Source organism: Eleutherodactylus coqui, chromosome 1 (genome assembly GCF_035609145.1).
Source record: "Eleutherodactylus coqui strain aEleCoq1 chromosome 1, aEleCoq1.hap1, whole genome shotgun sequence".
NCBI classification, from domain to species: domain Eukaryota; kingdom Metazoa; phylum Chordata; class Amphibia; order Anura; family Eleutherodactylidae; genus Eleutherodactylus; species Eleutherodactylus coqui.
Window position 1 is genome coordinate 472,253,188 of NC_089837.1, and position 14,328 is coordinate 472,267,515.

The 14,328-nt window shown below is 47.2% G+C and overlaps 1 protein-coding gene across 1 annotated transcript in view; it reads right to left on the reverse strand.

The window, feature by feature from the left end:
* The window catches only part of MBD6 (methyl-CpG binding domain protein 6), a 58,935-nt gene that overhangs the window by 20,566 nt on the left and 24,041 nt on the right, over positions 1–14,328 (reverse strand). Inside the window, exons 2-6 of the mRNA XM_066584426.1 lie at positions 10,528–10,707; positions 9,610–9,746; positions 4,813–4,915; positions 4,256–4,424; positions 2,289–3,974 (exon numbers count right to left, since the gene is read on the reverse strand). Of these exons, the coding sequence (XP_066440523.1) occupies positions 2,289–3,974; positions 4,256–4,424; positions 4,813–4,915; positions 9,610–9,722 (2,071 nt within the window). The 5' untranslated portion in view covers positions 9,723–9,746; positions 10,528–10,707. The remainder of the gene's footprint in view (positions 1–2,288; positions 3,975–4,255; positions 4,425–4,812; positions 4,916–9,609; positions 9,747–10,527; positions 10,708–14,328) is intronic.

Consider the following 14,328-nt stretch of genomic DNA (forward strand, 5'->3'; position numbering starts at 1 on the left):
GATTAATGTACACAAGGCCTTCAAAATAAAAAGTCTACCTTAAAGGGGTTGTGTGATCATAATAAAATTTAAAAAAAGGATTGGACAGGCGATAAAATAAAAAAATGCCAGTACACTCTCCTTTGTTTGGCCCCTTGGCCTTAGCTGAGCCACTCTGGCTGCCCCAATCTTGTCCCAGTCTTCAGAAATCTGCTGGAGGTTAGGTGATTGCTGCAGCCAATCAGAGGCCACAGTGAACTCCTGGCATCATGGCGCCCAGGATGTGAGTGTGCTGATGCCAGGAGTCTTGATGGTGAGGCTGAGGCCTCCGATTGGCCGCAGTGATCGCTTGATTTCCGGCAGCCAGGCATGAACAGGGACAAGAGCGGGGCAGTGGGAATGGCCCACCTTGGGGCCGAAGATAGGCGAGTAAACTGTCTCTTTTATCACCTGCCCAGCCTTTAAAGAATGTTTTCTTAAATTCACACAACCTCTTTAAAACAAAAAGAAGATGGATAGTATGTGAATGTAAAAAGCTAGCAGTGAAGCCAATATATGTTTAAAGTGTATCTCTAGTAAGGGGGTATTACGGGAATAAACTAATTATGACCTCTATCCTCAAGATAGGCCATCAATAGTGGAACGCTGAGGGTCCTCTGCCTGGGACTACCACCCATCATCAGCACGGGCCACTGCGATAGTGTACACAGCCAAAATGTTGCTGGAAACACAGAGCTAAGTACACACTGCAGTGGCCCAGGATGATATTTCATAGAGCCTGGCAATCAACTATTCAGCAGGGGTCTTGGGTGGCAGCCACCGCTGACCAACTATTTGTGATCCAACCTGATGATAGGTCATCAATAGTTTAGTCGTGGGCAACCACTTTAACTTAAAAAAAAACAAAAAAAAACAACACTTTTTCTTCTCTCCAGCGGCCAGTGCTACATATTTTTGCAGAATAGGCATTGTGTATTTGCGCACACAAGTGCGTTTTTTTGCTGTACTTTTTGTGCGTGCAAAAAAAAAAAGTAAGGTTGCTCCCAGCCATTCAAATGGCCAATTAGTCTGTAAAATCGTCAATTTATTCAGGCCACCCTTTTGAAAGGTCTTTTTTTTGGGTCAAGTAGGTTATTTTTTTGTGTCCTGTTTAAATAGTAACTGCACTAAACAAACTTTACAGAGCATCATGTCAAAAGTTTTGATCTGTGGGGGAGGGGCCCGCTACCGATTCCCCACTGATCACTGAAACAAAGGGGTTTGCAAGCGATGTGCCCCTTTAGCTGCATTTGCCGACTGTTGGATCCTCTCGGCAGCTGAAGGCAGGCATTTTCTGCAAAGATGACAGACGTAGGGGCAACAGTTCGTAAAAAAAAAAAGAGTACTCTTTAACCCCTTTAATAATTATCCATCGACGTAGTTGTTTTCTGTGGAACATGTTGAATTTTTCTGTGGTGCTATTTAATGTACCATATACTGCATTGAAAAACTTTTACATATGTCTAAGTGAACTGTCTACGGTGTACATATTGCGGCAATAATGATGCAGTAACTTTATTCCGCGATACAGTACGATTATGCTACCAAATTTATATATTTTTTGCTGTACTACTTTAAAAAAAACAAAACCAAAATTTTTTGCCGTCGCCATCTTCTGACCGCCGTAACTTTATTTTTCCGTCTGCATAAATTTACGTCCAGCGTCGTTAAAGGGTTAAAGGCTTTTCCAAGATTTAAAAAATAAATAAATAAATGACAGGGGGGGCAGATAATGACGTTGAGTCCAGTACAAAATCCATCCACTCCTTTCCACTGATCTCCCTGGTTTAGCGTCACCACCCTAGTACCCACCAATCAAATCTCGGAAATGGCTGCAGTGGTCATGTACCATGTATCGCTGAGGTGACTACTCACCAATAACTAGCACAAACAGCATGTGACCGCTGAGGCCAGCGATTGGCGAATGGTCACTTAAAGATCCTCTTTAAGTTAAATATGTTGTGCAAGATTAGAAAACACAGCTGCTTTCTTCCACATAGAGCGCCACACCTGTCCACGGGTTGTATGTGGTATTACAACTCAGTCCCATTCACTTCAATGGAGCCAAACTGCAATACCAGATAGACAGGTGTGGGCGTTGCTTCCAGAGTAAAGCAGCCATGGACAATCCTGGAAACCCTTTTGATACGCTGGCTGATAGTAGTAAATATGCAAAATTCTACTTCTATAAACAAATGACAAGTGTTATTTTCATGCAGTACCCCCTTTCTATTTTTGCTTTTTAAAAGAAAAAGTTAACGAAAACTTACTTTGATTTGCGCTAGTGGGTGTAGATGGTAACTTCAGTGGTAAAGAAGTCCCTGAGTTCTGGTCTGTGGAAGTCTGGACTAGTTGCCCTACAAGGCCGAGAAGATGGTTGCCGATATCTTGGGAAGCTGGAGACAGGCTTGGAGTTTTGCTTTGGCTTGGGGACTCTTCTACTGACGAACGAGACATTTGAAGAGAAAGGGGAGCATGACCAGAAATAGAGTGTGAATGGATGGCTTTGGATCTTCCCATATCTTCCTCAAACTGCCCCCCAGTTCCTATTAACTTTGAACAAGAGTTCAATTTGGAGAGCCCACTAGGGCTAGTAGGGTTGTGCCCACTAACATCCTGAGGACTTGCATCAGGGCCTGAAGAATTCCTTTGTCTTTTGCGCTTCACCAATAAATCCCTTTTCTGGGAGTGAGTCCTGCTGGAAAGGGCCCGACCTTCTTGTGTGACTGTAGCAGAAAGCAAAGTATTGGGATTCAGCACTCGGCTGGGTAAAGTGCTAGGGTCTGTGGCTTCAGGTTTGGTTTGATTAGCCATTTGGGCCTTTGCAGCTGCTGTGAGAAGACTGCTAGCAGGAAAGGAAGCATTGGCTTGCTGCCCCAATATGCATCCGAGGGGAAAGCCCAGTAAGCCTTGAGTTGCTCCCAAAGACACCGGTGGTGCTGTTTTATTGCTTTGGTGGGTTAAGGCATGGCTGGCATTTGAAGAAGATCCCAGTTGGGCCTGCCCAAAGGGAGGGAGGCCTTCAAGTATTGCTTTTGGACTGTGGGGCACAGAGCGCTTAGGAGAGCTGATAGGTCGTGGAGATCTTGAGCTTGACCTTATGGGGGCAGGAAAGTGCTCAGAGGAGGCTGATGAATGGCGGGAACGCTGAGGGGACGGCTCCACACTGCCAGCTGGAGAAGAGATGGAAGATATGGAGGACCTAGTAGTAGAGGGAGATGTGAGAGCGCCACTTCGGTTGAAAGGAGAAAATGGAGGTGGTAGGGCAGTGGATGAATGGTTGCCTGGGTTGTGTTCAGGAGTAGGGTGAGAGTTCATTAAGGGAACCTGAGACTGAATTAAGGGGGGAGAGTTCAATACATGGTGCTTTGGGCTAGGTGGCCTACAGCTGTTAGAGTCCAAAATACCCAGTGGATCTTTTTCTGGAAAGACAAACGGTCGCCGTGGGCCCTGAATAGGTTCTTCAAGCGTCCGATTGAAAGTGCCACCCGGCACAAAACTACAGGAATTAAGAGCTAATGGTTTGGGGGACAGGCCTGAAAGTTCTTGACTACATGAGGGGTAGGAAGGCCGATTCTGGGAAGACTTAACTTGTGTAAAAGAACTGGTACACAGCTCGTGAGATATGGCTTGTGGAGTCCTTGAAAACACCTCGTAATTACCATTTGATGGCACTGGTGGACAGTTCCTTAAGGCATAGGACTCACCAAGAGGAGCCACATGCTGCCTCTGTAAGGCAGAACGCTGGTTGGATCGCAAGTCAGAATACCTTTCTCCAGGGTGGGGAGTGAAAGTATCTGACTTGTGATCCAGGGGTTTCTCCAAGTGGTGAGCAGGCATGTTGTGGGCCTTTTCCATCATCAGTTTGGTGAAGATGTCAGGATCCAGGGAACAAGGGTGTTGCCCCATCTTTGGGCTGGTGGATGTTGCATTAAAGTTCTGACTTGCGCCACATCCTGTCAAATAAATAGAACAAAAAGAAAAAACAAAGATTAAACATTCTATAGATACCCTATACCCATTCCCCATGTAATGGGGACATTTTGGCAGCTGCCCCTTGTCTATGCCCCACTATGCTTACTCAGCCAGCAAAAAAAAAAAAATTTGACCCACAATAAAAAAATAAAAATAAAATCAAAGATTACAAAATTATACGCTTTCTATTGCATCTAAATAGAAGACACCCCATTAACAAAAGAGGCGCTAAGAGAGAGGAGGGTGACAAATTCTCAATTACCAGCAGCTTGACTTTGTAGTGCAAGGGGTGTACTCTCAATGCTTTTGTACAGAGTTGCAAGGGCTACAATTTTCCTACGATGGTTGCAGAGTTTGGTCATGTCCTCTTCAGCCTTCACGTCTTCCGCACTACGCCGTTTCACCACTGCTCTTGGGTCAAAGTTAAAAACCTACAGGAGAAAAGGAGACATCATGCGTCAACCCGCATAAATGTTTTGAACTGAATTGCGCCAGGCGGACCCCATTGACTATAATGGGTTCCGCCCGCTTTTCGGCTTTTGGATTGGTATCAAAATCATAGTGATCCTCAAACTACTCAAGTACAGAAGTCACAGACAAGGATCTCTGTGCTGCCCATGGAAACCAAAAAGAGAAACGAAACATGGTAAAAACATTGTGAAGTATATGTTAGCTGGGTTTACACATCAGGACACCCGTCCCTCAGAGGTCAGTCTGATTGGCCATTTATATAAAGGAATACAGGCACCAATAAATGGTTCTCAGGGCATAACAGTGTAGTCAGAGTTGTACATAGGACCCAGTGCTAAATCCACTCACCTTATAGATGTTCAGGGGACACTCCAGCCCACACTTACAAGTTCCATCAGTTACTAGGTAAGTCCGCAACTGATCCATAGAGGTAAGAATTGTACCACTTGGACTGCAATAAATACAAATAAATCACTAAGATTACCAACATGGCTAACATTACTTTTTTTTCTTTTCTTTTCGTTCAAAAGTATTTAATTCGCATAGTTTCAACAATATAAACATTTGTCAGTCATTTGCTAGCAGTTTGGAATGGCACTCAGTTGTATTGACAAAAGTAAATAAATTCTTTACACTTCTAAAACGTCGACTATGCGTCTCTTTTCCTACTTGGGCAGGTTATACTGTCCAAGGTTAATAATCTTATACTACAACACAAGCCTAACTAAAAAACAGGGGGGTTCAGGAAAAGAAAAAAAAAGGGGGGGAGGGGGGGGGGAGTAGGGTTAGATGAGAGTGTTATGGGCGGTAAGACTTTGGCACCAGTTTGGACATGGTTTGAGGTGGTAGGGCCCAGCTCCGGGTAGCGCCGTGCCCTGGTCCCGAGCACCTCCTGAGGGGGCCCCCCTCATATTTTGGTTCAAGTAAGTTTTTATTGTATATAAATCTGGCATGTAGTTGTATAACTTAAGCATTGCACGGAATGGAGATAAGCTTTAGAGGGATCTGTGAGGACGAGAGGGGAGAAAAAAGAGGGGGGGGGGCTCTGGGAATAGAGCGAGTCCACCCTGAGAAATTCCGTCGGCTGACGGGAAAAAAAGCGGTAATTACTTCAACAAACGTCGTTCTCTCCTCTAGCTTTATGTGGAATTCAAGTCTGGGTGTTGATCTCGAACTCATTTGGGATTGTAGAGGGGGATCCTCTTTTCCAATCAGGTAGGCTTAACTCAACTAAACATGGACACTCACGTAGACGTTTGGGGGGGAGGGAAGACACTATACATTAGGAGACAGAAGATAAGGATGTGTGGGAAGGGTAGAGGGGGTGGGATCAGGGTCAGGAGGCGTTCCCGGGCAGTTACCTCTAGTCGCTAGCCCGAGTGGGGGGTTGGCCGACTGATCCGTGATCTATCCAACATTTGAGGTCGTCTGAGTCTCTAAACGCGACCCATGGTTGCCACGTCCTATAGTACCGTATATACCGGCGTATAAGGCGACGGGGCGTATAAGACGACCCCCCAACTTTCACCTTATATGCCGGTAATATAGTGTAAAAAAAAAAAATCATTACTCACCTCCCCCGGCGTTCTGTCGCGCTCCGGCAGGATGTCGCTCGCTCCTCGTCCCCGGCGCAGCATTGCTTTCTGAATGCGGGGCTTGGAATCCCCGCCTCCAGAAAGCTAATACACACGCCGTCAGCCAGTTACAGCCATTCAATGACAGCATTGAATGGGTGTGATTGGCTGAAGCCACGTGCGCCTTCAGCCAATCACAGCCATTCAATGCTGTCATTGAATGGCTGTAACTGGCTGACGGCGTGTGTATTAGCTTTCTGGAGGCGGGGATTCCAAGCCCCGCATTCAGAAAGCAATGCTGCGCCGGGGACGAGGAGCGAGCGACATCCTGCCGGAGCGCGACAGAACGCCGGGGGAGGTGAGTAATGATTTTTTTTTTTTACACTTTTTTTTTGGTATTACCGGCGTATAAGACGACCCCCGACTTCAGAGCAGATTTTTCGGGGTTCAAAAGTCGTCTTATACGCCGGTATATACGGTATGTTTCCCAGGATTTCGGGTCGTCAGCCCCCAATTCGTCAAATCTCATGAGGGTATGGAGTTCCTCGACCCACATGCCCCTAGTTGGGATAGTTGAGGATCGCCAGAACCTTGGGATAAGTCTCCTCACTGCTAATATGAAGTGTTTTAAGATGCTTGATTTAGCAGTTCTTATGCTGCCTGGGAACAGTAAGAGCAGGGCCATTCTTGGAGACATTGTCACCTCTGAGTGGTTGATATGGTTATAGAGTTTGGTTACCTTTTCCCAGAGGTCGGCCACTGGATGGCATTCCCACCATATGTGGGTCATTGTGCCTCTGCTCCCACTGCATCTCCAGCACAAGGGAGATACCTGGGGGAAGATCCCTTGAAGGTGGTCAGGGGTCCTATACCACCTAGAGACTATTTTGTAGTTGAGATCTTGGACTTTACCTGCTGAGGAGAGCTTATGGGTTAGGGCCCAGATTTTATTCCAATCCTCATCAGTAAAGTCCTCCCCTAGTTCCCGTTCCCAGGCCCCTCTGTAGTATGGAGTCTCCTCCTCCGCCTCCCGATCCAGTAGCAACTTGTAGAGTGTGGAAATCATGTGCCTCTGGCTTAGGTCTGACATACAGAGTTGTTCAAACGCCTTTAGGGGCGCCGTCAGGTTTTCTTTCGGTGTCAGCGAGCTCACAAATCCTCTCAATTGCAAATACTGAAGCCAGAATCCTGGCTGAGATGGGTGCTGGTTTAGGATCTCGGTCATGGGTTTCAGGCCCGTCTGGGACACTACGTCCCTCACTCTGGGGAGCGGGTCTACTGGGGTAGCCAGCAGGCCCTTCTGTCTTAAAGTTGCGTCAAATGAGGGGTTTGCCAGAAGCGGGGTTAGAGGGCCTGGGACCGAGACCAGTCCATGTCTCAGGGCGAAACTCGCCCATGTTTTGAATAGGAGTAGTCCGAAGGGAGAGATGTTGGGGATATGTTTTATTCCTTTGGGGGGGATCCAAGGAGCTCCGTATAAACCGTCTATTTCTCCCTCGTGTTCGATGTCGACCCAGAGTCTAGATCTTCTATTTATGAGGAGATCGTGAACACAGTTTGCAATGCTAGCCTTGTGGTAGAGGGAGAAGTCCAGTAGGCCCAGGCCTCCCCTTTCCTTACTCCTCGTCAGCAGCGAGTATCGCATGCGCGGTTTACGTCCCCTCCAAACAAAGTCGGTGATCAAGGATCTGATTTTTTTCAGGAAGGTTCTTGGGAGCCCTATCGGGATAGTTTGGCATAGATAAAGGAATTTGGGCAGAACGTCCATTTTGATTGCGTTTACCCGGCCGTTCCAAGCGAGGTATAGGGGACTCCATTTGCCTAGATCCCTCTCTTTTCGGCAAAAGGGGTGAAATTTAGTTTGAAGGAGTGTGATAGGTCGGTTGGAATGTTAACCCCCAAGTATTTTAGGTGAGAGCTGACCCAGCGGAACGGGAGCACCGATTTCAAGTGGGAGACCTCGGCCTGCGGAAGTGTGACGGTAAGGGCCTCTGACTTCTGCGCATTGATCTTATAATTATTAACCCTTCCAAACTTTTCAAATTTCTTTAACAGTACGGACATACTGACTCGGGGGTTGAACAGGTACAGCAACAAATCGTCAGCAAATAGTGCCATTTTGTGTTCAGCGGAACCGACCCTGATGCCTCTAATAGAATCGTTACTTCGGATGGCGTTAGCTAGGGTCTCCATGGTCTTTTTCTTTTCTTTTAACCCCTTGAGCTTTGACAAATATATCTATCATGGGTCGCAAGGGATGGGTGTTTGGGGCTATGGAGCGGGTGGGTTTAGAGCAGAGCTCACTTACATACCTAGTGGCTATAAGCGGTTTCTTACACATAACAGTAGCTGGCAATGGTCAGTCACAGCACTGATCATGGTTGTTTTAACTGCTTAAAAGCTGTGGTGAATGTCAGCCGGAGGCGAGGTCCCCCATTGCTCGCTCCCATGACACGATCGTGAACTAGCAATGGGTTGCCATTACAGTTTTTGAAGGTTCCTAGGTCTGCCATGGATTTCAGCCTATTAAGCCCTGCCTGTGAAAAAAATAAGAATCCCTACGGTTCTGTTAACTGAAAAATAAAATAATTAGAGCTCTTGAAACATGGGGACAAACCCCATTCCCTGCCCCCCTAAAAAAGACAGGAATTAAAAAAAACAAAACGTGGCTGGTCATTAAGGAGTTAAACAGGTTTTTATTTTGTACTGTGAGTTTGTGAATCCAGAATGTCCCTTACAATCATTGTCATAAAAGCTACTGTGAACCAAACGCGGTATTATGCCCTTTTTACGTGGGCCGAGAAGCTCCCGATTCGTGTTTGCCCAACAGAAGGAGCTGGTGACGTCATCATCAGCTCGTTCACGCTTGGGCAGCCTGTTTAGATCGCAAGGTTCACGGTAAGAATCTCGCCGTCCTCGGGCACTTATCATTCAGTGTTTAACATTCTTACGTAAAACACGGAACAAGCAGTATTTCTTTTAAGGCGAAAAGAGCTCAAACCAGCGTGGTTTTATGTCGGCCGAAACCGAACGACGAGATAAGTAAAGATGAGGAAGGCGCGTACACTTACACTGCACCCTTCTTACATACTTTCCAGAAAATGGGCTGATTAAACTTTAAAGGGATTGTACCAGAGTCACAAGTTATCCTTTATCCACAGCGAATAACTTGCCCATCGGTGGGGGTCTCATCGCTGAGACCGCAACTGATCCTGAGAACTGGGGTCCCATGTCCCGTTCTCACGGCGGGTTTACTGTAGCTCCACAGGACACTCCATTTTTAATGGGACTGCAGAGATACCGTCAGCACCATTGAAATGAACGGCGCGTCGACTGTGCATGGTCGCCATTCATTCTGCAGGGGAAAAAGTGACCTTGCAGTAACAGGCAGAGGTGGTCATGGGACCCCTATTCTTGAAGTGGGTGTGGGTCTCCCCCTCCCCCCTTACATACTGGATATATTTAGATTAAGCATACATTGCAAAACACGGCTGTTAGTTATTGACCATCTATCATCTGTTACAAGCTACAGCAAACTTTATGTCAGGCATAGCAGTTCGGAAGGACTTACCTGACATACAGCACAGTGCCCGGTTCCACCCTCCTGTGCCAACCGATGGGCACTTGGACCATCGGGACCCCTCCATAGTTATCTCCTCCTCCACTTTCACTGCCGCCATTCATTTTGTTCTCTCTTCTCTCTTGTACCTACCATACCAAAGCTTAGCATCACAAACCGACAAACTGACAACTGGTCAAATATTAAATGGAACCGGTCATTGGGATCATAAGCAGCTACCAAAGTGCTATCAATCACATTTAATACACAACAGCCATCGGTTTCTACAAAAACCACGTGTCACTCCTAAAACTTTCTTTGATGTTGTGACCCCATTTATGCTAATTGACATGCCTGGCACCACACCCCAAGTCATAGGGTCATCAGATTATGCCCACCCCCTCCACTACCTTGCCACCTTCCCCTACTGCCAGCCTGAGTCGCGGTGAAATCCTGTGGTCGCAGTGCAGCCCTCTGCCCCTTTCAGAAACAGAAATACACACTGAGGACGCAGTATCTACAGCGTGACTTCAGTGGCGCACTATGCATGCACTGGATCAGCAGAGTATCACCCCAGCGCTCATAGGCACTCCAGGAGGACCCATCTGACACCAACGGGCGCATCTCAGATGGATCCTCCCAGAGCGAGCGCAGTGCCCGTCAGCGCTGGTGCAATACCTTGCATCCAGTGCATGCACAATGCGCCACTGAAGTCCAGCTGTAGACACTTTGACATCAATGTGCATGTCCATTTTCTGATGGGGCAGAGGGCTGCACAGCGCAAGTTCGGGATTACACAGTGACTTATGCTAATGTCAGAGGCAGTGGTTGACGGTCAGGCAGCTCCATGCAGTCATATACAAGGCTATGCCCGCTGGTCTCAAAACCTTAGCGGCTGCAGGATGTGTGTGCACTTGTGACCAACTCTACCTGCTCATTGCGGCACAGTATGGGTGTTAGGTCTGCATGCGATCCTCACGGTCCAGCATGGCGCAGTCACTGTGTGTCAGGTTCCCGTGGTGGGAGAGTCGGGCGCTCTTCACCTGCTCCCTTAGTGTTCCTTTGGAGCTGCGAGATGACGGCACTAGAATTGCTAGGGGTCCATCTTTTCTGTAAAGCAAAAAAAAAAAGGAACTTTTTATACATACACACATTTATTTTTTTGTTTTTTTTGCAAAAACAGGATGTATTATATAGCTTGTATTTATTATCAGGAAGCCCCGATACCCAGTCCTGTTAGAAAATAGCTGCGATCTCTGCTAAAGTTCACTATGCACTTTGGATCGAGTGTTAAATCAGTGCCCGCCGTTCGTCCCGCACGATGCCAACAGCTCTGCATAACAAAGGTTTCATGTGCTATTTTGATTACAGCAATACTCACCCTCCAACGCTGCATTTGGTGATCAGTTGTTTAGAGCTACTCATACCTATGACTTCATATGCATTATAAATGGCTATGCGGGCGGTAGCCTCAATATTATCACATGGTCTCTGATAGGCAAGCAGAATGTAATCGCCTCCCCCTGCCCTCACCCAGCCGATTACTGACAGGTCTCCTCCACTAAGCCCCCCGGGCAGGAGCCTGTATTCTGGCTGCTCTATCCGCTGCCATATTGGTTTTGGCGGTGCTAAGGGGGTAAGGTGCTTATGTCAGTGTGTAGTGTGACTGCACAGACGGGGCTGGGAGTGGATGGGGAAGGGGAAGAAGAAGAAAGATCATCCTCCACACACTCTCGCCTCCAACCAGATGAAATAACCAGGACAAAGAGCCTGCCAGCCAGTAAATTGATATTTATTACCCTCAGGAAGAATAGCAGTCATTCCCACAAGACAGAAAAGGCATCTGGAGGAGGAGTCGGGAAGGAGGGGGTTAGCCGGAATTAACCCCTCACCACCCAGAGGAATTTATTACCTTTACTTCATACGCATATTACGGAGCAAATCGTAGTTTTTACACTCGGATCAGCCCGGCTTGGCAATCAGGTTGCGCTTTCACACTACAACTTGCTACTGTGCACATCCAGGCTGGACGGTGACACATTGTAAGCACTTAGAATGTGCCCAGTAGAGGGGAAAAGGATGTACAGGAATTTTTCTTACCCCACTAGGTGAGAAGAGCTTACAAATAAGTGCAGTATGCCAGATGCCCAGGTGCCAGCGGGTGGGTTTGTGCCCATTAGTTGCCTACCGCTCTATTTTTTGTTGTGGATTTTCAGTGGGACCTTAGCCAAAAAAGTTGTACAGTTGCTCACCAAGGAGCAGTGACGGTTGTAGTTTTTTTTTCTGTAATTTTCCCAAAATTTGGGAAAAACGGTGACTAGTATGAATTCAGCGTTAGACGATATCACAAAAACGGGAGAGGATTGGTCTTTTACATCTTTGCCGGAAAATACTTTAGGGCAGGGTCACGCATCGGCAAGTTGAATCACAGAGTTTAGCGATTATTAGGCTGCCTGCACACGGGCGGAAATACCGCCGCGGGATTTCCGCCACTGAAAGTTTGCATAGGAGTGCATTACAATACGCACTCCTATGCAGACGGCCGCGGTTTGGCCGCGCGAAATCTTGCGCGGCAAACAAACTCCGGCATGTCCTATTTTTGTGCGGGGCTCGCACTCACCCGGCCACCGGCTCCGGTCTGCGCATGCGCCGGCTGCGCGGCAGCCCGTACATGAAAGAGCAGGGGCCGCCAGGCGCGGGTGAGTACACGCTCGTCCCTGCAGGCTCTCGGGTCAGGTCCCGCGGTGAGAATTCTCGCTGCCGGATCCGACCCGCTCGTCTGCAGGCGGCCTTAGTCTTTGGTAAACACTACAATTTTTGTCCACACAGGAGTTATAACTATTTTTTTGTTCTTTTCCATGTTGAATCCAATTACATTTTAAGGCTACGTTCACACGCAACGGTGTAGATTACCACAACAGAAACTGCGACAAAATCTGCACCAAACCCCCTGAGATTATTCTCTAAAAAAAAAAGCTGTAAACATGATAACCCGGCATTAATGGGTTTACCCGAACTTTCCCATAGATGGCCTGTCTTTTTTTTTTATAGGACTCCAATGTATGATCAGTGCAAGGCCAACTCTCAGGACCCTCTGGGGATCATCAGAGCAAAAGTGCCGTGGCTTGGCACCTAAATTGTTTATCTAGGCACAGTGACATACGTACAAGTGTGGCTCTGCCTGGTACTGCAGCCCAGCCCCACTCAGACTATCCGCTGTCATACCAGAAACAGCCAGACTCAAGACTATGTTGCCAAATGACTGGAGGTGCCACTCTTATGATCATACAGTGATGGCCTACCCTAAGGCTGCCTGTCCACGGACGTTTTTAAATTGCGTTCCCCGCAGTGATAATCCGGTCGTGGGGAATGCAATGCACTCGTGTCATAGCGTTGCTATGGAAAGTGCAGCCCCCCTGTCCACGAGCGGAGAATCATTGCGATTCTCCGCTCGCGGTTAGCAATTCGCAGCATGCTGCGAATCGCCGCGATCCTCCGCGGTCAGCCTATCTATCTGTCACATAGGCTGACCGGCGGAGATACGTCTGCAGGCTCCTGCTCACGGGCAGCAGCTCCCGTGGTAGAGATTCGCCGCGGGATTTCGCAATGCCCGTGGACAGGGGGCCTAAGGAAAAGCCCTCACTATAGAAGGCTAGATAAGCCGTCTAAAGGGTATGTTCACACGGGGTGGAAATGCTGTGGACTTTCCAAAAGATGGCCTATCCTTTTATGATAGGACTTCAGTGTATGATCAGTGTAAGTCCAACTCTCAGGACCCTCTGCGGATCATCAGAACAAAGGGGCCGCTAAGACCATGCATACATGCCTCCGCACCATTCACGTCAATGGGACCACCAGAGATAGTCAAGTTTGAGCGCGAAGTTATCTTATGGCGCTCCCACTGAAATGACCAAAGCAGAAGAGCGCATACATGCCACCACGGTCACACTGCGGGATGTGCTGCGGCTGAAATCTCAGGATCAATGGGGATCCGAGAGGTCAGATCCCTACTTATCAGTACGTTTAAGGGAATAACGTGCTGAGGGGGTAATATCCCTTTACTAAAACAGTGACTTTTCTTTCAATTTTCGGTTCAGCGTTTTAGTATAGCCATAGGTGGCCTTATTATTGCTCACATAAATTGCACAACAAAGGCGTGCAAAAAAATTAATTAAAAAAGCGATTTTTCCTGCACACGGGTGGAAATAAATTGTGATTTTCCACTTGCAGAGGAAAGAAAAGGAAAAAAAAAAAATAACGCACACTTATTCGTTAGGCGGATTCCATGTAAACGGCTTCTATTGGAAAATCATCATTGCGGAAAGGTCATGAGAACAGAGTAATCGGCTAGCGACGGCGCAGCAAAATTTGGACTGCGCATGTGTGCCAGCCGGACCATCCGCAGTACAGATTAAGAAGATTCCGGACGGGTATGCGGGGGTCATGCCTTTGGCATGTTCTTTTAATTTTTTTTTACTGCATTCAGGAGTGATAAAGAACGTATCTTATTGTAGGAGTCATTACGAATGCAGTGATACAAATTATATAAAGGTTTTTATTTTGATAATAAAAGGACTTTTTACGTTAAAAATGCAAAATCTGGGGACTTGGAAGTCCAATCTCCTGACTGCTGATCTAACAAACTGCAATACTCAAGTATTGCAACATATTATGCCTGCCACTGTAAAAATGACAGGCAGCCTATTAGACCCTGCCTCTGTTTATATCAAG